Source organism: Schistosoma haematobium, chromosome 2 (assembly GCF_000699445.3).
Source record: "Schistosoma haematobium chromosome 2, whole genome shotgun sequence".
NCBI classification, from domain to species: Eukaryota; Metazoa; Platyhelminthes; class Trematoda; order Strigeidida; family Schistosomatidae; genus Schistosoma; species Schistosoma haematobium.
The window spans coordinates 36,873,997-36,899,049 of NC_067197.1; the positions used below are offsets into that span (position 1 = coordinate 36,873,997).

The 25,053-nt window shown below is 30.9% G+C and overlaps 2 protein-coding genes across 3 annotated transcripts; both read left to right on the forward strand.

Annotated features, from left to right (window-relative positions):
* The first annotated feature begins 972 nt into the window (after nt 1-972).
* On the forward strand, nt 973-6,671 carry FTH1_6 (fts3-like protein). 2 transcript variants are annotated; one of them, XM_051215105.1, is made up of 2 exons: nt 973-1,704; nt 6,382-6,671. In XM_051215105.1, exon 1 carries the CDS (start codon nt 1,090-1,092, stop codon nt 1,483-1,485), a length of 396 nt encoding a protein of 131 aa, XP_051068286.1. In that variant the 5' UTR covers nt 973-1,089; the 3' UTR covers nt 1,486-1,704; nt 6,382-6,671. The 2 variants fall into 2 exon arrangements, with proteins under 2 accessions (XP_051068286.1, XP_051068285.1); XM_051215106.1 differs by lacking the exon at nt 6,382-6,671 and adding an exon at nt 1,805-2,575 and having other exon boundaries at nt 973-1,419.
* EVX1 (Even-skipped homeobox 1) lies at nt 5,667-23,168 on the forward strand (the record flags this gene model as incomplete). The annotated part of the gene is made up of 5 exons (XM_035733100.2): nt 5,667-5,996; nt 6,382-6,532; nt 11,222-12,216; nt 13,973-14,036; nt 21,642-23,168. The coding sequence occupies 5 exons, from the start codon at nt 5,667-5,669 to the stop codon at nt 22,340-22,342; spliced, it is 2,241 nt and encodes a 746-aa protein (XP_035589556.2). The 3' UTR covers nt 22,343-23,168.
* Between the last annotated feature and the right edge of the window lie 1,885 nt (nt 23,169-25,053).

Sequence of the window (25,053 nt, forward strand, 5' to 3'; positions counted from 1 at the left end):
CTATTCATATCAAAACATATTAAATTTAACATCTAAGATCATTGAAAACCTAGTAATCTTCCATGAAATTCATCTTTTCTTACATATTCTGATAAACAGTCTTTTTCTTTGTAGTGGTAAATAATTCACAAACAGATAATATACTTGAGTGAACAATGTCCTAGCGATATTTTAATTCGAATCATAACACCACCATAGACATAATTTATTCAGTAGTATTTCATTTGTTTTATTCTACGATTGATCTTAGCTGTCTTACTTACGATGATTACACATCGTGGAGGAGTATAGGCCGCCTTTAAACTAATATATTTCTAAGAATAAATGGAACCAATATCAATTAGAAGTTAATTATTTGTACACATAATTAACATATTTAATGGATGTAATGAATTACTATTGTGGTGTGTGCTACTGATATTGACATAAACAGTATATGATGTTAGTCGTGAACGGAAGCTCTGACAGCAGAGAGACAAGAGGATCGAACAGTAAAGAATGGAAACAGGATGCAATTTGTATGAAAATGTAAGAACAACGTAGTCGAACTCATTTTAAGACAATTGGTGAACATTTTGCATATTACGTATTTACTTATTTGATTGTTAGATTTTATTAACAAGTCCTGTAATTTTGTGTTGAACACGTACGATTCTCCCAACCCGTGTTCTGTTCCTTACACTATCATTAGCGAATATTAAAATTTTCTACCGGTTATATTCATACAGTTTATATATGTAACTATGATAAGTATTTGTCAAAAACAAAAATACCAATGAAAAGATTAGGAATGAAAATGTGAAAATATGTGAAAGAACTATTGAATAACTTGGAATTTCAAAGCTTATCTATGAGTCAATCATTTAGATAAACATAAGATAATACACCATTATTGAAACATTATTGTTTTGGCCATTGTTAACTACAAGACAATACGAAAATATATGAAAATTGTTGTTTATGTGTTTATTTAGATTGAAAAACAACAATCGGAAAGAGTACAGAGTTTATATTAATTACATAAATAAATACATAAAAGAAATAGGAAATTATTAAAAAGATTTCTCAAGAGATACATTACAAAGCAATATGAGTGAATCAAGAGCTAGACAGAATTTTGCCAAAGAATGTGAAGATGCAATCAATAAACAAATCAATATGGAACTACAGGCTGCTTATGATTATATGGCATTCTTCACTTATTTCGATCGAGATGATGTGTCATTTCCGAAAGCAGCTGAATTCTTTCGAAAAGCTTCACATGAAGAACGTGAACATGCAGAGAAATTGGCCAAATATCAGAACAAACGTGGTGGTCGTGTTCAATACAGTGATATCAAGTGTCCAACTAAGACAGAATTCAGTGGATTGGAGGATGCGATGAACACTGCATTGTCGATGGAGAAGGCAGTGAATGAGGTGAGTGGTACAATGAATCATAATCTATCTACAACTAGATCATCATTAACCGACAATCGAAAATGATTATTTGGTTTTAAAAATATATTTCGATTTTATATTAATGTTTGTGTAATTGTTCACATCACTGACTTTGAAATACGTGCAATTCTCAAGTGTTGAATTGACCATCATGTTTCGTACATTACATTTCTATCTCTGAGTAGTATTATGAAACTGGAATGTATCGTATTAAATTGACACATGTGAAAGTTACACTTTACTTTGGTTAGTTTCATAGATATGGTGAGTCACAATTCACTGTGAAAATAAAATACTAATCTATTAAATGACAACATGAAATACACTACAACCACTGGTTCCATTGTTTCTTCTCTTTTTACAGTCATTATTGAAACTTCATGAAATCGCTGTGAAGAACAATGATCCAGCACTGACTGATTTCATTGAGAGTCAGTATTTGCATGAACAAGAAGATGCAATCAAACAATTTGCTGACTATGTGACAGAGACAGATCGAGTTGGAAGTGGACTTGGTCAATATTTATTCGACAAGATCACACTGAAAGAATAAACACGACTTCAGTTGAACTGTTTATTCATTGTTATGTCGTTCATGTATTTCTCTGTATTGTTGTTATTATCATTAAATGAGTGATTCTCACTACTTTCTCACTAGGTTTCTTATTGTCATTGAAAATGTGATGAACTCGGAAGTGGACAACCCGTTTGAAGTAGTAACTAAGTGAGTTAGTTGACTTTGAGGTTTCGGTGTGGGAAGTATGTTATAGACCGACCAAATCAACGAGATGAATGGTATTTGATGTTTCTATATAGTAAGTGAATAACGATTAATTGTGCTATCCTATGAGATTATACTATACAGTTATTTTCCAGAATACATTTGAAAGTAACCATGTGGTATTAGCTAACGTTGGGAAGTTGTTTATTTTGTGACGGATATCGCAATTCCATAGTGCACATAACGTGTTAGCTTTCTACACATTGAATGAATCGATAATGCATTAGTGAGCTTAGGAATATTTTGAAATTTACAAGTTTTATTTTTCACAGATTACCACACATTGATGTTGTTGAAAACTACACACTACTGGATAATTGTTCCATCCTAGTGAAGGATTTCCTTGAAATGTCACTAATAAATCTTACAAAATAAACCAATTTACTCGAAGTCACTTCAATTAAACTATATTTTTAAACTTACAAATGACTTTCTCTATGTGTTTCTTACGTTCTCGTTGAATGTCCTAACTTGTGACGTTCCAACCTGTAGACGTCTAAACAGGTGTCACCAGAATCATTGGTTAGTAGTCGCACCACATCGCGAATTTACTGAAGTTGATGATGATACATTTGGACCTTGAAACTGTCAATCTAACGTTTCAGAATTCTTCATGAAACCTTAAAGTTTTTAGTTAATCCCATCTATGATTTTATCTGTAAGCTGACTGACACTCTCCTATTAGGATCAAACGTATGTTCAGTGCTTCCTAGTATTAAATGGTATTCAAATTGAGATCATCCTGTGATGAATACAACTAAGAAAATCAAACCAATTTCTAAAAAAAAAACGTTAATAGTCTTGAAAATCACACGGTTGACATGACTCTGTTGAAAATTTACCTATAACAACTTACCAACTGAAATGATAACAAATCAATCATACAATTTATTATTAACTTGTATTCTTACACTTAACAACATACTTCACAAAACATTTACAATATTATTAACATTTACACAATATCTGTGTGTATACATATGGTCACTTGAAAATGGAAGCTGATAAACAAAAGTGAAACTAGAAGATTTCACTAAGCTTAAAACTATTATTTATTATACTGTAATATTTCAATCAGCCTAATCAATATTAGAATGCTTTATTTTTTGAATGTGATTCATACAGTCCATATTGAAATCTCATCATCATTATCAAAATGAAAATGGTTACCTTTGGTTGATGAGAATTTTTCAGTGAGCAACTAAGTTTTCATAGAAAACAAGAAATAATATATTCAAATTATTATAAATAATTTATGGGGTTCACTATGCCCAGACGACGATTATAGTCATTTTTCCTTTACTATTCCATTATATTCGGACTATTGAAGATTATTGACGGTGCTTTTACTGAAACTTTTCATTTGGTCAAGAATATAAATAAGGATTTTGGTAAACAGCTGACCCTTATTATTTTTAAGATAGGATATGCTTTCCATCTAAAGGCTCTTTTGATTGTGGGCGACTGAAATAGCCACAAGTATCTTTTAATATATATATATAGTCTTTAAAATACAAAAGTATTGTAGCGTTCAGCATGTAAGTAAGTGTCTAGCAGAAGTTAAGCTGTGTGTTGGAGGAGTGGGAGTGGCAGCCCCTGTGAAAAATCTCAATGAGAGAAAGTATGAGCAGATGACTCACTAAAGTCATAGAACGCACATCATTTCATGATGAAAGCAATCAATAAATGCTAGCAATAACACAAGGGTAAGATTAGGACAATTTGATAATTGAAACTAGAAATCGGTAGTATAACGTATCAAATGAGTTACAGTATCAAAATATCTAATGCTATTATCTTAAAGTATGTTGTCCTCACTATTTACATTGAACCTTCTTTTATGATGACTTCAGTCAAGATTTCATTAAGATAGCTCATATACAGATTGTATTTAGATAAGATTAATTGTCTACGAATCTGGTTCACCTGACTTCACATCATTATTATCAGAAGGACGATGAAAGCTCCACGACCAAACCATCCAACTCAGAGAACAAAACTCTATCCGAATCATCCACCTGAACTACAAATCTTCTCCACCATCTTTCTTTTGAAATTTATAGACACGCACAGGCAGTTAAAAAGAATGGTAATGATTTTCGAAGTAGAAACATTAATATGGTAAATATACAGTAATAGCATTTGAAATCAAACAAATCAATGCATAAATGAAGTCACCTGATGAGTAGGTCACGTAAGGTGATGTAAAATTAAACCAATAGAATTAAGCGGATGAGAGAATTGTAAAGAATATAAATAAATAATCTTCCAACCTAGAAAAGGAACAACAGATGATTAACTATAATCCACATTATAAAGTGAAGGTTGTTTTTATATTTGCTCGAATTTTATTTTTCATGATACATTAATGGAATCAATTTTAATCTACACTTTACAGAAGATATATCATGTAGATTAACATACAACGAATGAGTGATTAAGTAAGTGAAAGCATTAAGTGTAGTAGCAGCCTCCAAAGTAGTAAGTTCCAACATACACAAAGAAAAAGAAAGATCCTCAAATGCAACACAAACAGCACCAACCTAATCACACTTTATGGAGAACCTCTGGAACGGATGGAAACTTTCACGTATCTGAGAAGCATCACCAATGAACAAGGAGGATCCGATGCAGACGTAAAGGCAAAGAATGGCAAAGCGAGAGCAGCATTCCTACAAATCAATAACACATGGAACTCAAAACAACTGTCAGACAACGCCAGACTAAGAATATTCAATACAAACGTCAAGAATTTCCTGTTGTACGGGGCTGAAACTTGGAGAACTACTACAACTATGGTCAAAAAAGTACAAGTACGGTACAAGATATTCAAAGTTCGTTGACCAGATACCGCCAGAAACAACCAGCTTACATCTGAAGAGGAAATTAGGAAAAGACATTGAAAGTGAATAGGACATATATTACGGAAATTATCGAACTGAACCAAAAGGCAAGCCCTATATCAGTCTTTTGAAGGTAAATGGAAGACTAAAGAGCACATTGCGTCGGGAATAGGAGGTACACATCAAAATAATAAATAGGGATTTCAAGGGAGAACTCAGGACAGAATTGGTTGGAGAATGCTGGTGGGCGACCTGTATTCCCAAAATTTGTCAAAAACAAAAATACCAATGAAAAGATTAGGAATGAAAATGTGAAAATATGTGAAAGAACTATTGAATAACTTGGAATTTCAAAGCTTATCTATGAGTCAATCATTTAGATAAACATAAGATAATACACCATTATTGAAACATTATTGTTTTGGCCATTGTTAACTACAAGACAATACGAAAATATATGAAAATTGTTGTTTATGTGTTTATTTAGATTGAAAAACAACAATCGGAAAGAGTACAGAGTTTATATTAATTACATAAATAAATACATAAAAGAAATAGGAAATTATTAAAAAGATTTCTCAAGAGATACATTACAAAGCAATATGAGTGAATCAAGAGCTAGACAGAATTTTGCCAAAGAATGTGAAGATGCAATCAATAAACAAATCAATATGGAACTACAGGCTGCTTATGATTATATGGCATTCTTCACTTATTTCGATCGAGATGATGTGTCATTTCCGAAAGCAGCTGAATTCTTTCGAAAAGCTTCACATGAAGAACGTGAACATGCAGAGAAATTGGCCAAATATCAGAACAAACGTGGTGGTCGTGTTCAATACAGTGATATCAAGTGTCCAACTAAGACAGAATTCAGTGGATTGGAGGATGCGATGAACACTGCATTGTCGATGGAGAAGGCAGTGAATGAGGTGAGTGGTACAATGAATCATAATCTATCTACAACTAGATCATCATTAACCGACAATCGAAAATGATTATTTGGTTTTAAAAATATATTTCGATTTTATATTAATGTTTGTGTAATTGTTCACATCACTGACTTTGAAATACGTGCAATTCTCAAGTGTTGAATTGACCATCATGTTTCGTACATTACATTTCTATCTCTGAGTAGTATTATGAAACTGGAATGTATCGTATTAAATTGACACATGTGAAAGTTACACTTTACTTTGGTTAGTTTCATAGATATGGTGAGTCACAATTCACTGTGAAAATAAAATACTAATCTATTAAATGACAACATGAAATACACTACAACCACTGGTTCCATTGTTTCTTCTCTTTTTACAGTCATTATTGAAACTTCATGAAATCGCTGTGAAGAACAATGATCCAGCACTGACTGATTTCATTGAGAGTCAGTATTTGCATGAACAAGAAGATGCAATCAAACAATTTGCTGACTATGTGACAGAGACAGATCGAGTTGGAAGTGGACTTGGTCAATATTTATTCGACAAGATCACACTGAAAGAATAAACACGACTTCAGTTGAACTGTTTATTCATTGTTATGTCGTTCATGTATTTCTCTGTATTGTTGTTATTATCATTAAATGAGTGATTCTCACTACTTTCTCACTAGGTTTCTTATTGTCATTGAAAATGTGATGAACTCGGAAGTGGACAACCCGTTTGAAGTAGTAACTAAGTGAGTTAGTTGACTTTGAGGTTTCGGTGTGGGAAGTATGTTATAGACCGACCAAATCAACGAGATGAATGGTATTTGATGTTTCTATATAGTAAGTGAATAACGATTAATTTTGCTATGGTTTGAGAATACATTATTTAGTAACACTTTATATTTCGTTGACATAATCTTGCGTTCTTATAGTAAAGATAATGAAACTATTTAAAATATAACAGAACCGCTGTACGTTGGCTTTAAATAGGATTAAGAAACAATTCGATATCATTTGTATGCCTAGAAACAATTTTTCCTAAATTTTCTGTTGAAAATATGTAAATTACATTTAGAATTTTGATCTGGACCTTAGATTAGTGTATCGTTATTCGTTATTTGCTTATCTGTCATAATTTCAGGATGATGATTACTTTTAGTGAGCAGATAAGCGTGTTCAATAAAAAGAATATGTTCGAGACTTTTCATGTTCTGTTAAAAGTTCCCGTACTATAATTGTATTTCTTAAGCTTTAATTACATCATCTATGTTTTATTCAATTACGGATATATATTTTTTTCTGTAAAAATTTGAACTTTACAGGGTATTTACAAAAATTACCGAAGGGTTCCATATAGTTGAGTATGTCCTGATTCAATATTAGTTATCTGCTACCAACAAATAATTTAAACATCTAAAGGGTAAAACTGTTTTATTCGTAGAATATTTGAATTATTTTTCATATTGGAGCTTTACAACGCTGGTTGGCTTTGATTACACATGACTCATTAGCAGTGCTCAAACACAAGTTTATAAGTGATAGAATACAGGACATTCAACCTTAGCAGTTGGTTCTTAACCTTCAAGCAACTCAGTTTAGATCCAGGGTCTTACATTTACTGCTTTAGTTAGTTCGTGATTTTGCAAGACTCCGATTGGTTGCCGTTTACTATATTTGTCTAACATTCTACCTGGTTGATCTCTACTGTTCATGGCTTCTCACTAGTACCGTCAGATCAGAACAAAACAGCTCTCAGGTGCTTTCGGGTTTTTAAGCAAAAGTCAGTCTGTGTTTTGAATCTTTAAATTTAGCAACCACTACAATACCCTACTATAAATTTGAATATTGTTGAATATACATGGAATAAATATTGTTTTAAGGTTTTGATGAATACAATTTACAAACGCCAGAGGAATCTCTGAAATCGTATAGTGCATAAAATCCTTAAAACTAGGATTAGAAATGAAGTCAACGGGCGACAACTTTCCTATAATTTTGAAAACAGATTTCATAAAGGTGGATTATTTTAATAAACTAGCGCTTCTTATGGTTACGTAGGTCAGGTTACTTCAAGTACTGTAATGAGACCCTTTAGGTCTTGGGACAAATACGTAATAGATTAATCAGTTAAAGAATTTCTTAAATTTAAAAAAAAATTGTTGCTTATATTCCAATGATACACTGTGTTGGGGACGTTTGAGAAAGCACCTAATTTTGTAATTTTATTTAGAAAATTTAGATTTCTTTGTTTTCGCGCCAAAGGCGCTGTTGTCACCTTCATGTCGTATTTCCCACTGGGAAATATCTTAAATTCTATTGGTCCGTTGTGTCTTTTAGTATGCTATTTGGTAACTCTCTCCAAGGACGGTTTTGTACTGTATAGATATGTTTTGAATTGTGTTTTATTGTTATCACTCGTTTTTGGCTGTTTGCAGAATATACTTCCCATTCCAAGCTTGGACTTCTTCCTCTAGTTAGCGGGGCTGGGACGCATCAAATAGCTAGCTTACTGTTCTTTGGTCACTGAGTCTTTGTTCTCGTTCTCAGATTAAGTGAACTCGTGATAGCTTCAACCCCAGCACATTGAGACATTTATTATTTGAATCAGGGATCTTAGTGTTCTCTGTTCCACCTAAAAAGCGCCTATTATTCCAGTTCTGATACAGTTGAATACCCCATCTTAATACGTAATGAAGTTAATTTCCAATTTTAGGATTATATAGTGTCCTCTTTTACATAATTATCTTTGAGATGAAGGTCAATGAAAATTAACTTTGGACTGATGTGTTAAAAAAATCCAAATAAAGTCATGATTTTGAGCCCAATTCGTTCGGATGTTTTATATCAACTAGTCAGAATTCAATAGAGTTTTTAAACTTCGTATAGTCCTAATGTAAACAATCATCTCTAACATTTTCATTACTTTATAAACGAACGAGTCGATTAAGAAATCATTCGTATCATACATATAACATTCTTTTATTCATCATTTCCGTCAAATGAAGAATAAGTGTTATTAAGTTAATTATTGCTTACTTTTATGTGGTTTTCGTTACTCAACGATCTTGGTTTGACATTCATTAGTGAATAGCTATGTAAGATCAGAACGTCCTGGATTTTATCTTTTGTTATGTTGTTGTTGCTCATTATTGATGAATCCTAAATCAGAATGAAACAACTCTTTAGTGATTCTATTTTTTTATAGTATCTCAAAATTAACCAATCCTAAATGAAGATCATTTATAAAAATAATATAATTTCCCCCCTCCCGAAAATAAAACTCCCTAGATTATTACTATTTTTGATTTATACCAAAAAATTCATTATGCTCAACTGGAAATCATTTCCTCCCCCTTCCTATTATATTTCTTATTTATAAAAAGGGAAAGAAAAGTGATAAAAAATTTTTTGATTCAACCAATCAAATGTTAATGAATGAAGAAATATCCCATTCAATTAAAAAAAAATTCAATATGCTTGTTTAACTCAAATTAAAGTGATTTTGATTTAGACTGAAAGAGAAGAGCATATATAGATATATATTGGACTATTAAAAAGTTAATTAATTATTATACTTTCCCTGAAATCTTTTCAATATATTCTATTCATAGTTTCTTAAAATGGCATCTTTTACCACAAGTAGGTAACAGTGATATTTTATATTCGAAGTGTTATAATTATAAGTTTTAATTGAACTATTTACACAAATATGTAAACGAACAATAGAAACCTCATAAATGACTAATTTACTGGTATGTGACAAGATTTGTAGTAGGAACTAATCATCAGTGTAGTTGAAACATGCTTGATTTAGGACAATAATCAGTTATGATGATGGACGGAAATTGAGGTACACTACGAATTAATCGGAGTTGAAAGTACAGACCCTCAAATTTCAGTTCAATTATCTTAAAGTATCATGCTCAGCAAGAGATTTGATAACCCTGTATTCAATCCTCCAGATGAGTTGAAACTACGAGAAAACAAATCCCAAGTGCTACTTGGTTATCGGTAGTTCTCCAGAAAATGTCAAATTATGATAAGAACTACTTTAAATTTTGAAAGGAAAAACAGATTCCACAATTTTTAACCCAACTCAACGGTTGAAAAAATTTAAACATTTGTAATCGACAAGTATTATATGAGTTTAGGACTATCAGTTGAGTAAATAATCTCAATTACTTTACGGTCTTTTATGTCTAGTGTGTATTTTTGTTTCCGTTTTTTTATTTTCTACATGTTGACTTAATGAAATTGATTCTGTTCGTATTCATTTGTAAAATTTTAGTCAGAAATGATCCTATTTTCGCTAATTCCTACTTAGCTCATATTATTTCATGCATTCGTTAATATTCAGTCAGTGATTTAATATAGATATTAGTTGTATTAGCAATTATCTCATCCTGAATTACCTAAATTTATATTATTACTAATCACATAATTGTATTGTCTAAATACGTTTGAGATTTAAAATAAAAATTAGTCGTTTCCACACTTACAAACTTTATTGTAAAGCAAGAATCCCCTATTTTACATAATCAATTGATGACCTCATAGATTCTATATTGCGAATTACAACACTCATAGCTTGAAAACATTTATGAGTAGTTCATTGTGTTATAAACTAAAGGACGAAGTCAACTAATAATATTACCTACATGAATACAGTAGAATAAAAGTAAATGAATCCATCTTGATGTTAGGCATGATGTATAAATATGTTTCTATAATGGTTATCCGATTGTTAATATTGAATATCAATTAAGTTTTTGAATGATAACTTTACTTACTACTTACTTCACTTACGCCTGTTACTCCTCGTGAAGGAGCACAGGCCACTCACCAGCATTCTCCATCCAACTCTGTCCTGGGCAATCCTTTCTAGCTCCTTTCAGTTCCTACTCATCCTTTTCATATCTGCTTCTATTTCTCGACGTGATGTGTTCTTTGGCCTTCCTCTTTTCCACTTCTCTTCAAGATTCCAACTTGGGGCTTGCCTCGTGATGCAGTTTGATGATTTGCGTAATGTATGTCCTATCCATTTCCATCGTCTTTTCCTAATTTCCTCTTCAGCTGGAAGCTGGTTTGTTCTCTCCCACAGAAGGCTATTGCTGATGGTATCCGGCCAATGGATGTTGAGTATCATGCGTAGACAGCTATTTAAAAATACTTGTACCTTCTTGATGATAAGAATGTTTTATTTTATAAATTATGTGTTCTTTTTTACAGATACATCATTACCTTCTAATCAAATTAAAATGTTTCCAGATAACATTGTAAATTTAAATTTTCCATCATTTTTACCTTATTCATCAACATTTGCATTATTTAATGAACTTAAAACAAAACTTAAACATAACTCTCATATTATACAAAACAATAATTTACAATCAACTGAGATCAATCGTTCATTATCTCAAGAGGTTTATAAAGATAATATATCCTTATGTTCAAATTCTATGATCAATAATTCGAGTAATTGTTATATTGATTTTGATGATACCCAAACAATAAATCCAAATAATGATCATGATCATCAGCATAATAATAATGAAAGTAAAAATCCTAATGATAACATTGAAGAGTTTTCATTGAAACTTGAAAATTTTGGTAATATTTTTAAAAATTCATTCATTCCTCCATATTATTCTATACAGAAAAATAATCATTTAACATATCAACATAATTCTCTATTACTTAAAAATAATCAATATCCATTACATATTAATAATAATAGGCAATCAAATCATTATCATTCTAGATCAATGTTAGAGAATTCATCAATAAAATTAGAAACAGGGAACATTAATGATAGCATAGTAACTAAAAAGGATAATACAAATACACAAATCGTATATCATAATGATGATATAACTAATGAAAGAATAATAAATGATCATGAGAATACAATCAAACTAAAAATGAAATCATCCATATCAACAACTATGATCGAAGATAAAATAACTAATAAAGAATTAATTAATAAATCTATAAATCAATTATGTTTATCAAATCAAAAAAATCATAAATTCATTGAATTCAATAAGACAATGAATAATATTCATAATGATGATATCAATGAACAATTAAAACGTTATCGTACTAGTTATACACAAAAACAAATTGAATTATTAGAAAAAACTTATCAATTAGATCGTTATATTAATCGACCACAAAGAGCTAAATTATCAGTTGAATTAGATTTACCAGAGAATAAAATTAAAGTAAGTAACAAGGATAATGTGTTGAACATATGTGTTATTATGTATTTATATTAGTAATATCAAATATAAAACTTTTTTTTGAAATCTATTGAATGAATACAATAACAAAAATAAAGTGGAAATAGATTAATTCTTTGAGGTATGATTCTTTTGAATCCGATATGTAGATGAAATCATGAGTCAATTGAAGCTAGACTACCATGCGAAACTTGGAAGCACTGGATGGCCGTTTCATCCTAGTATGGGACTCCTCAGCAGTGCGTATCTACGATTCCAGTGGAGTACAACCAGGTCTGTTGTGAGATATCAGCTCACTAAAAACAATGGTGTACGGTTGTGCAATTTCGTGAATTAGTTGAAGTTAGGCATTAACACCGTTAGATGCTGTGTCAGTGGTCTAGTGGTTTAGTGCTCGCGCGCGAGACTGTTAGCTCGTGAGCTCAAATCTCGCGGGATGCGTGATCGTGGATGCACATTGCTGAGGAGTTCCATACTAGGATGAAACGGCCGTCCAGTGCTTCCAGGTTTTCCATGGTGATCTAGCTTCAATAGACTCATGGTTTCAACTACTGAAATTACTAAAATCTCTACAAAACCCTTCTGATTATTTTTTTAGTGTAGAAACATAAAAAATGTGAAATTGGTCATTAATTTTCATTGTTAAACTAAAAGATTTATATCAGAAGGGGTTTCAAGAGGTATTTCCTGGAGTTCTAGCGAAAAACAATGACCAATGGAGTTCAACCGGGTCTGTTGGGATATGGTAACTCACCAAAGACAAAGGTAGATGTGTCACTCAATTTCATGGATTAGTTGAAGTAAGATATTAACATCGTTGTATGCCAGCTCAGTGATCTAGATTTTTAAGCGTTCGCTCACGACACTGATAGGTGCTGGGTTCGAAGCTTGGGAGGCGGGATTGTGGACTCACACTTCTGAGGAGTCCCACAATAGAACGAAATTGCCATCCAGTACTTCCTGGCTTTCCATAGCGGTTTAGCTTCAACTGACTCATGATCTCAACTATTAAAAGTCTTGTGTTTTGATTTTTTCAGTTTCATGAAAAGTTTTGAAACATCTTTATGATTCAAGGGTATGTAACCAAGGTTTTACTTGAGATTTAAGTCGAAGTTGAGTAAATGTATATTAACATTGATAATTCAGGATTATTTGTGTTCATCAATCTGTAGAAATGTTCGTCTGCTGATCATCGAGTAAAATATATCGATAAAGAGTAAATAATCAAAAATATTCTTAGTTTATAAATGTATGAGTGGTTTACATCTATGTAGACTAAAATTTGCTCATAACAGAAAATACTTCCATATATTCAGGGTAAATAAATAATTTTGTGAAAAAGTACCACATCTCAACCTTGAGCATATTCATATTCAGTCTAAGCAAAACTTTATGGTGAAATATAAACAGAATAAACGCTTTCATTATTTAGATTTCGGTATCCGGTGTAGTATAAATAATTAAATTTTAAAATTCATTCACCTCTTTTGTTTTAGCATTTATGAATAGTTTTTGTATCGCACTGTATGTACACTAGTCTAATGAAATCTTACTGAGGTTTTAGAATTTCGCTGTCAGATTTACAAACTTTACAGTATATGCTTAGTCTTATATTGAAACGTTAAATTACATATGTAGTTATTCGGTCAGTTGACTTAGCAGATACAATTACTGTAAGCATTAGATATACGTATCATGTCATACAGAAATTAATTAATTGTAATTAATTTGTATTCAGGTTTGGTTTCAAAACCGGCGAATGAAAGAGAAACGTCAAGCTCTAATGCTACCAACTGTTGCAGGTAACTAAACTTGTTTATTCATTTCGAAACAATTAATCCCTTTGATAAATTTGGATAAAATAATAAGACAAAGATTATCGGACCTAATGTGATACAATAGCGTAATACATTCCGAACAATCTGATCATAGCGAAATGGAGGGAAAAAGGAAACAAAAATAATGAAGAAAACTATGGGAAAACAATGTAAAACTCGTCACTCCGGACAACAGACTAATATTGCCGCTTTTGTATATCGATTTTCTTTATATATATATAGGACTGAGATGTAATCACAATTGATTGATCACTGGGTGGTGATCAATCTCATGCTTGTCTAGTCCTTATTAGTGCAGATCGAATGCTATCGATCACGGCTCGGATAGCTCAGTGGTAACGTCTCTGACTGTGAAGCTGGGTGACACGAGATCGAATCCGCCAGGGAGCACCAGTTCCCTCAAGATTACAGGTACACCTTGCTGACGAGTGCCAAGTAGCACGAAACCCGGGTCCAGGGTTTCCTGTTGACTACCTCCAACCACCATCTAATCTCAATACATAGTGCCCGCAGTGTCGAGTCACCTAGACTGGCGGCCACATTGCAACATGATCGATAGCATTCGATCTGCACTAATAAGGACTAGACAAGCATGAGATTGATCACCACCCAGTGATCAATCAATTGTGATATATATATGGTCAGATTATTCGAAATGTATTGGGCTAATATATCACATAGTTCTGATAATCTTCACCTTGTTATTACACTATCAAAATTAACTTTGAAGTTTTGAGTGATGCAATAATGGTAACGTAGAAAGTATGCTGCTTTTATCATCTGAGATAAGAAAAATAACTGTTGAGGTTTACATGGATTTTATAAAATATGGGTATAATGTTGTTAAATTGAAGCCAAATCACAAAATAAGTTATGGACTCAGTACTTATTGCCTATTTAGTTTATTATAGAAAAAAGTTGGTTTTGGAAGGTACTGAGGTCTGATCCGAATGTGAATATCCTCAATACAATTCACATACATTCAGCTGGACAGTCACTGATGGAACGAAATGCATGTTATGGGTTCAACTTCCAGTTTCAGTCCATATGTTTTTAAAACTTGCAGAATTACAACAATGGTGTAATTTGCTTAGGATTCACATTGGCTAACTAAGACTGATCGACATCCAGTCCTGAATTTCAATAACACGATAATATAAACATTTAATGACAATATCCTTAATTTTATTCGTAAGTTAGTAATCTTATGAATTGAATTATGAACATTATTTTGTTATTGAAGATAAAGAGATAATCAGACCACGGGTACCAGTTAACATCTCTTTCTCTCTGGTAGTGTATCGTATTCAAATAATATCTGAAAGTATACATAGTATACCTTAGCAAAATGAAGTCATTAATTGAACAAAATATTAATCATCAAATTAATTAGGTTTCACAGATTTGTTATGAACACAAACCCGTAACATTAAAGGAACCAAACACTTCTTGTTATGATCTGATAACTATGTATGTAAATCACAAATATATGTGTTAAATATACATAGTGAACGAACATTCAAGTAAGTTAAACCAAACTATTGTTTCAGGCAAAATCACACAACAGTTTACTGAAATCTGAAAATCACATTTCAAAAACATTATTTGCACATCTTTTTTGAATTGTCTGTTACAAACTTCACTGTTCCCTCATTGCTGTTGTGATCTTGATTACTTTTCGTTTCTTTTTCTCTTATTTAATCTTCTCAACCTTTAGCTCTCAGATATTCTACTTCCGACTGGTGTTACATACTACTTTTATTAGCAAACATAAGTAGCATACACAACATATATAATAAAGTTCATGAGTATTAATTAATTATCATATTTATTCTTCAAAAGTAACCTAATGTCTAACTTGTAAGTTCAAGACATTATCTCCAAGACAATGTTAAACTACATAACATTAAACCAAACTAAATATAAACAATTCATAACTAACATAGTAACAAATCATTGTATTTTTCCAGTAATTTCATACTTCTATTTTATTTAATATTTTAACAAGTTCACCTATTTATCTTAATTATTTACAAATTATATTATACTACTACTACTACCAATAATAATAGTAATATTTTAATTACTTTCAACCATTGTTGTTTCCTTTAACAGATGTAATAAAACGGTGATTTTTTTAAAAAAAAAAACTAAAAACCCGCGATTTTTCTTCAAATTTTTTTAAAAATTTATCCGTTAATTCAGTATGAATATATAAATATATATATACTACTTATAACTGATTAAAGTTAGTACCCACTTTTTATAATCACCTACAAAGATAAAAAAATCTATTATAAATCCAAACAAGTATACTTGACATTACTGAATACAGTCAATCGGAAAATTACGTTATTAGATGAAGAAAAGTGTGTGTGTGTGTCGTTCTATAGTCAATTTGTATAGAAATTGTCTAGATATTTTTATGACTTCCTTTTGAAATGTAATAACATACATTCTTTTTTTAATTGTTAGATTAAGTTTAGATTATAATTTATTAGGAAACCAAATACAATATTTTCAAGTTAATAAATTAAGTCTAATCTTAGCTTTATTACGTACTTTTATCAAGTAAGAATAACTTTTTATTGTCATACGTTTATATTACTTATTAGTTGAAGTTTGATACCGGCTCAGTGATTTAGAGGTTAAGCGTTTGTGCGTGAGATCGAAAGTCCTGGGTTCGAATAGTGGATGCGCACTTCTGTGCAGTCCTGTACTAGGACGAAACGGCCGTTTAGTGCTTACAGGTCTACAGTGATGGTCTAATATTGATCGATTCATGATTTCAAACAAAAACTTCACAATCTCCACAACTCTATACTGATGTATTACTTATGGCTGGGAAGAGTAGAGAACTTAATGTAGTTTACTGAATTTGGGATTCAGTTTCACAAATCAGTTAGCTATAGTAAAGTTTTAACACAAGATAACTTAAGGCATTCTTATCGCAAAGTTTGTAATTTTTATAGAATACTTCTGGAAACTAAACAAGATGTATCTTATCTGGGTCATGGTTTTTGATAACTTCCAGTAACAAGCATGATACATGAACTGAACGACACTTTATTCTAGATAACAACGAATTTTCGATAGACCGATTTACCTCTTTTTAATACTTTTTTTTCAAAAATGTTTACAAGTGTACGATGCATTCATGAATGTGTAGTACTGTCGTAAGTAAGAACACCAGTGAGAACAAAATTACAGTTACTTGGTAAAATAGAAAAACCATGCTATAATGCTTAATTTGCAAAATGTTCAATAGTTGTCTCGAACTTCATTGTTCTTGCATTTCCATACTAATTACTTTCTATTCACGTTCTTCCTTTCCTTGATCTTCCCCATCTTCTGCCGCCAGATATTACATTCCTGACTCGCGTCATATACTACTTATATCAATATAAGTAGCACGCACCACAGTATCACTGTGTTCTGTTATTCTGTTATCTACACACATAGAACATTGTGCTATGATTTGAAAACTTTTAGTATTTTATTAGTTTTTCAGTTTATACTAGACAAAACATTAGAATATGGACTTATATCTCTTTTACATAAATTGTAACTGGAAATAATTAGGACTGATTATTTAGGGGTGGGCAAAAATCATGTGAATAAAGCAAGTTATCTTGGAAAAAACCAACATACGAACTGCTTTGCCAGATTTTATGTAATCTGCAACGGTATTCGTTCATTAGAAATATAATTTCAAATTGTCAAACAATGAATCTTAGTAGTTCATTGCAATCAATTTTTGTGATTAGATAACTCACACTATTTATGATGAGTCGGAAGCCACAATTGAAAATGACAATTTTATTAATGGTTACAATCATTCAAAATGAATTCGAGTTAGTATTTTAACAGATGATTTATAAGGCGGCCACCTTGAATATCTGGAATACCTGTTCCTGACATCTGGATATTTCAACAAGTTATCGGTTTTCTTGTTTGTTTTAGCACATCATCATGCCATTTAATCGCATTACTTATTCAGGTGTGTTTATGAAAAGTTTACATTTCTCTGTACAAATTACAAAAAAGCACTATCATAGATATCTTGATTGTTGGCAATATGCATCGAAAAGAATATACATTAATCAGATGTCGATTCCCGAACAGCTAACACCTGGCTGGCGACCACTCAATAATGATTTTCAGAAGAGGTCAAGAAATAAGAAGTGGAAACTTGTTGAAGTACTTTGTGCTAAGAATTCTATATAGTACCAAAAATAAAATATTGAATAAAGCCAATAATAATAATTTCATTATTAGTTGTAAAATCTATAATGATTGTTTATAATTTTCCCGTCAGACACTGAGTAAAGTTTCCAATACCGATATGCTTTTTGATTAAGTGATGTACCAAATATGAATCAAAGTTGAATTATGAACTGAGGTGAAGCAAAATACATCGCTCGTGTATATGCGTAAAAAGTTATTAACTATATGAGTTAAATAGTTTAATGAATATTGCTTGACTTCTGAAGCAGTTGATGGTGGTTTTAAATTTCAGTGTGGACATAAACACTAATACTTAAGAGTGATCCAGCTGATGGGTCCTAACTAAGATTGATTATATATCCTGGTTACCACTGCTATCCACAATCCAAACTTGTTAAGAATATATCAACCTCTGTAAAATATCTATGATCTAGAACCTTCTAACTTCGTTTTCTTTCGTTCAGATAATTTCATTTTAATAGTTGAGGTCATGAGTCAATTAAAGCTAAACTACCATGGAAAACCTGGAAAACCATTCTGATACTAATCAACAAATGCTCACTAGTGACTGACTACAAGATTTCTAGTGGGAAGCAGTGACCAATGGAGTTCAATCAAGTCTGTTGTGAGATAGTAACTCACCAAAGACAAGGGAAGATGTGTCACTCAATTTCATGGATTAGTTGAAGTTAGACATTAACATCATTGGATGTCAGCTCAGTGATCTAGATTTTTAGGCGTTCGCTCACGAGACCGATAGGTGCTGGGTTCGAAGCTTGGGAAGCGGGATTGTGGACTCACACTTCTGAGGAGTCCCACAATGAAGCAAGACGCTCGTCCAGTACTTCCCAGTGGTCTAACTTCAATGGACTCATGATCTCAACTATTAAAAAACTACTATCTGATCCTACAAAACCCCTTCTGATATTAATTTCATTTTAGTTTGTTAAATAAATCTTTTCTGTTATACCACACTATAAACTAAAAACACAAAATAAATTTTCAAGTTTTTTTTATATTTTAAAACTTTTATTTAATAAATTAGAACAAGAAAAAAACAATGAAATTTCATTATAAACAAAGAGAAAAATGTCAAAATGATCATGTTGAATAATTAAATTTGTCAAAGACAAAATCGTTTATGAAGGAATGAGTATTACAATGAAAAGATTCATTCAAATAAGAATGCTACTTTTGTTGTATATTACCATCTGGATATTTACTATCCCCTTAATTATAATAATAATAATAATAATAATAATAATAATAATAGTCTATAAATCACGTGATTACATTTCAGCCAAAATAAGTAATCGGTTTTGAGATGGTGGAGAAGATTTGTAGCTAAGGTGGATGATTTTGATGGGGTTTTGTTCTCTGAGCTAAGAGAACAAAACTCCATCAAAAGTAATTGGTTATTGTGAAGTTAATATTAAAATGCATTCTTGTGTCATTTTAACAATGTATAAATAGTGAATAGATCAACTAAGTGTAATAAACATACTATTTAATTAGTTAGAAATTATCATGTTGAATTGATAAACCATCTGTTTGTTTGTTTGTTAATTTGATTGAGGAAATGAAAAGAGGGTTATAAATTAGATGTCTAGGATATATAGATATATAGATATATCTTGTCATTTCACAATTATGTTTAAAAACTTGTGAGCTGTATACATCAGTAATCATTAATTTTTCAGAAACTTAGTTACTTACTTACGCCTGTTACCTACTCTCCATCAAACTCTGTCCTGGGCAATCGTTTCCAGTTTTTTCCAGTTGTTATTCATCCCTTTCATAGTTGTGTGTTTTTTGGCCTTCCTCTTTTCCGTTTTCCTTCAGGATTCCAAGTTATGAATTGCCTAGTGATGTAGTTTGGTGATTTCCTCAATATGTGTCCTATCCACTTTCAACGTCTTTTCATAATTACCTCTTCAGTTGTAAGCTGGTTTATCCTCTCCCATGGAAGGATGTTGCTGATGATATCCGTGCAACAAATATTAAGTATCTTGCGTAGACAGCTATTTATGAATACTTGTACATTTTTGATTATGGTTGTAGTAGTTCTCCACGTTTCAGCTCAGTGCAGTAGGAATAACTTGACTTTTGTATTGAAGATTCTGACTTTGATATTGGTTAACAATTGTTTTGAGTTCCATGTGTTTTTTAATTGCAGGAATGCGGCCTATTTTAAGAAAGTAGTAGGATTAAATTATGGCTGTTTTTTTATATTTTAATTGAAATGAATAAATTTGTAGATTGAGTTCTATTATATCAGTATTTTATTCAATTTAAACAAACGAATTAATTGTTTAATCAGTCATAATTTCAATTTCAGAGTAGTTTATGTTGTCAAAATGAATTCTATGGTTTCATTTCCCTTTTTTCCGTAACATATGCAGCTTATATGCATCGATTTTGGTTAAGAAATACTTCTTCAAAAATGAAATGTTAGTTTTCTATTCTTGTCTTTGTCAAGATTATAATAGCATTTGTAGGTTATATTCGTCACAGATTGATTTCATTTGTAGAACCTCTACATGGCTTTTTCATCAGAATACGGAACACCTCAGCAGCGTTTACCCATGATCCCATCAAAGTTCGAACCTAGGATCTTTAGATCTGGCAACTGCAATTACTTGATTATTATAAGTACAGGGTCTGAGTCTATTTATAAATCAGAAAACGTTATATCAAAGCATAATTTCCATTTCTTAAAAGTAATTATCAAATTTCGGATTTGAAATAAATAGCTTCTGGAGATTATATGCATTTAGTATTCATGTATTATTGATATACATCATCGAACAAAGGATTTTTATTTTGCTATCAAGAGGTTGACTTTAAGTAATCATATACTACTTATGTCAATATAAGTAGCACACACCACAGGAGTTTTCACGATGAATAACCTCGAGAATGATGTTATCGTATTCAGATGAATACTCAATGTCTTTAAATACACTTTGTGATGAAGGTACTGTAAAAAAAGGAAAACGTATACTCTGAACTAAATATCTAAGTAATAACTAAGTAAAGACAATACATTTATTTGATTAATCACCATTTCATTATTTCAAATGACCAAGTTTTTGATGAAGTTTTGTTCTCTAAGCTGTATGGTTTGGTCGTGGAGCTTTCATCGTTTTTATGAACGACATCATCAGCATAAACTTCAGTTAGATGAAAGTTTTACAAGCGAATCATCCAGTTCAGAAAACAAAACTTCATCAAAATTAATTAACCTGATCTACAAATCTTCTTCACCATCTCAAGATCAAGTTTTATTTAAGTGTTTTACTTTTAAAAAAATTGTTTCAGTCTTTATTTTTATTATTATAGGTAAAGATCCTTATTTACGAGAAACTCTTTTAAAAGTTACACAACTATATTGTGCAACACGATATGGAAATGAATCTCCTAATATAGATATAACAAAATTTCAATCAAAAGTTTCACAAAATAGAAATGTTTCTAATGAACTACGCAAACGAATAAGAACATCATTGAATCCAACCACGATAACATCTGTATTATCTAATAAAAACAATCACAATAATTGTAAATCAAACAAACCATCGGAAAAAGAATCTAATCTAATAACTAACAAACATAATATAATTCATAAACAGAATGAGGTTAATCAGTCAAATATATACCATAGTAAATCTATGCTAAATATTACAAATGAGCAAGTTATATCAAAAAAGCCTAAAAATGAGGTTGTTACTTTAGATAGTTCTTATGAAACCACTAATTCGAAATATCAGAATCATACACAATTCTCTAATGATACTATTATTGATAAGAATATTGATATGAATAAATGGACAATGATTTCTCATCCATTAAATCTTTCAACTTCATCAGTTAGTAGTGATGAAAATCATTCATTAATTGAAGATCAATTAATTCAAACTAAACAAAATATACCTAATCTATTTTCAACATTTCCATTCATTCATAATACATCTTCAGTTATGTTTGATGATCAGAATGAATCAGTTATCTCATCTACAATATCACAAATGAATTCATTCTAATTTATTCAAATTAATAAATATAGATAAAAGTTTCTAAAAAAAAATCTGCTTAATTATATTTCAATCATTATCACTGTTTTCCTTGAAACAACTTGAACCAGGTTGTTAGGCGAAACATTGGATTTACTTCAAATTCTTTCGTTGAAATTTTACCAATACATTCTTCCTCTTTCATATTATCACTGTTTACTATAAATTCATGTATGGAAGGGTTAGAACATGTAAATGAATAGCAGTATGCATAGATAAGAACCACTATATTGATATATTAAATATGAATCAATTCATTCTAGGAAGAAATCTTTTATTCACTACTTGATATGTATACACATAAGTGTACGGATGAAAAGATTACTATTCGGTAATTGACCATAACTTTCACATGATAACATTAGATAATATAGAAGGCATCAATGAATACTGTATACTTCTAGTATCTCGCAAGTAATGTATGTAATATACAAAACAATTTTTCTCACAAATTGTTAATTAATCAGTTTGTTTAATAACTTCATTACATTGTAGAATATTGATGACTAACAATAACATTGAAATACTTCCATCACAAATCTTACTGTTATTATCATTTTTTATTCTGTTCAAGTCAATTTTTTTATGTAAATGAAAATAATCTTTCTTGAACTACTTTAAATGTATCTTCTGCATTTTTTACCGCATATGAATGTAATTTTCGTTAGAAACGTTATGAGTTATAGTTTGGTTAATGATGTGGTGTGAGTTACTTATATCCACACAAGTAGTATATAACGGTGGTCAGTCATAGAATGTATTTCAGTAGAAGGTCGATGAGGAAAGAACGGGAACGGAACGCAATCAATATGAAAACGCATGAAAAATGAAATCTGAGACAATGGACTGATATTTGCAAAAGGAACAGTGAAGTTTCAGACGATGAATTGACATTTTGCAAATTAACTATTTATTATTTATTTCCTTGAAAAAGCTTGAACCAGAAACGTTGGATTTACTTCCAAATTCATTCGCTGAGATTTTACAAATACATTATTCCTCTTTAATGACTCACATTAACTCGGCTCCCAAATACTATGAAACTATTCAATCAAATTTAGACGAAAGTTCTTATTTATTCAATATATGGTTCTCAAATTTTATTGAGATGCTCTGTAATCTCGTGTCAAATACATTCCATTGTCCCTATTCGTGTTCTTATTCATTACAATGATAGAGTGATTATCAAAGTTATGAATGTGGTAATCACTCGAAAACCTCTTGAATTCTGTATTAATAATAATAACCAACTGTACAATTTATAAACTTATCAATACTATTGGGAGACAGGTTTGAGGAGTACATAATGGAGATAGGAAATATTGTTTAACAGTACAACTAGTTTAATGTTATTCTCTACATACCATTGAATCGATTCTAATCACCTATCAAACATACATCATTATTTAAGAAATATTCAGTCTTTACTTATTAAATTGTTTACTAGTCGATTCATAGTTAACAGTTTCTTAAAATGTACACTTGACCAATTTTATTCTCCTAAATTAGATATTAGAATTGTAAATATACAAATATCTTGTAAGGCAATTTTTGTATTTTGTTTTATTTACAAGTCTTTTAAGCAAATCAAATGAAGAATTCTTTATAAACAATTACAAATTACTAGAATCTAAACGAATCGAAAATGCATCCTTGAAGTTAGACTACTTGAATTACAGGCATAAATTTCATGGAATTACTAAAATTGCTACTACCACTACTACCAATTTTAGCAATACTATTAATACTACTAACACTGTGTTGTATGCAATTTATGTTGACAGACATAAGTAGTATGTCTCATCGGTCTGGGATAGAAAACCTGACAGCAAAAGTCTAAGAAGATCAAGGTGAAGAGAATCGAAAAAGAAATTTTTTAAAGTGTAAACTAGAAGAATCATACAGATAGTGAGAGAAAACGATGGAAATTTGCGAATGAAATAATCAGTGTATGGACCTCATATTTTACCAAGATATCCTATAACTATGTGCCGGAAAATTAATGAAGGCTCAAGTTTTCATTGCTCACAATAGTACAGAAAATAAGAATTACTTAAGAATATATTTTTTTATCATTTTGATATTATGTTTACAAACTAGAGCGTAGTACTCTGTCGGTTTGTTTTTTCATGAAACAATAACTAACCATAACATCAAATCCATCATTTAACATCGATACAAAATTACAGACACAGAAATATACCGCAAACGAAATGAGATTTTTACAAATTCTTTAGTGTTAAACAATAAAAATTGAAATGCTATGCGTTCAGAACTTTGAGATAATGGAAAAGATTTGTAACTCAGATGGATGGTTTTGATGGAGTTTCGTTCTCTGAGCTGAATGGTTTGGTCGTGGAGCTTTCATCCTTATTCTGAACGACATCATCAGCAAACATTTCCAAGCTTCTTAAAAGATCATATTTGACGTAAATCTACTTATTGTAATTGATAACCATGCCTACAGTTTGATATTTCATTTCATAGTGAACATCAAAGATTAATCTTGGTTAAAGCTACATTAAAAATTAGAAAGTGTTAGATCTTTGTTCAGTCAAAATCAGTCCATAATGTTAATTATGAACTTCACAAAATCTTCATAAATCTCCCATAGTCAATATATTTAATTATTGACTATCAAGATATTTGATCTCATAGTTTGTGATTGAGATATATTTAGT

What these genes read in the sequence shown, in the direction of transcription:
- FTH1_6 (XM_051215106.1), top strand. Translation starts at nt 1,090, where the DNA reads ATGAGTGAATCAAGAGCTAGACAGAATTTTGCCAAAGAATGTGAAGAT. An exon ending in TGGAGAAGGCAGTGAATGAG is followed by an intron (nt 1,420 to 1,804) that starts GTGAGTGGTACA and finishes CTCTTTTTACAG; the next exon opens with TCATTATTGAAACTTCATGA.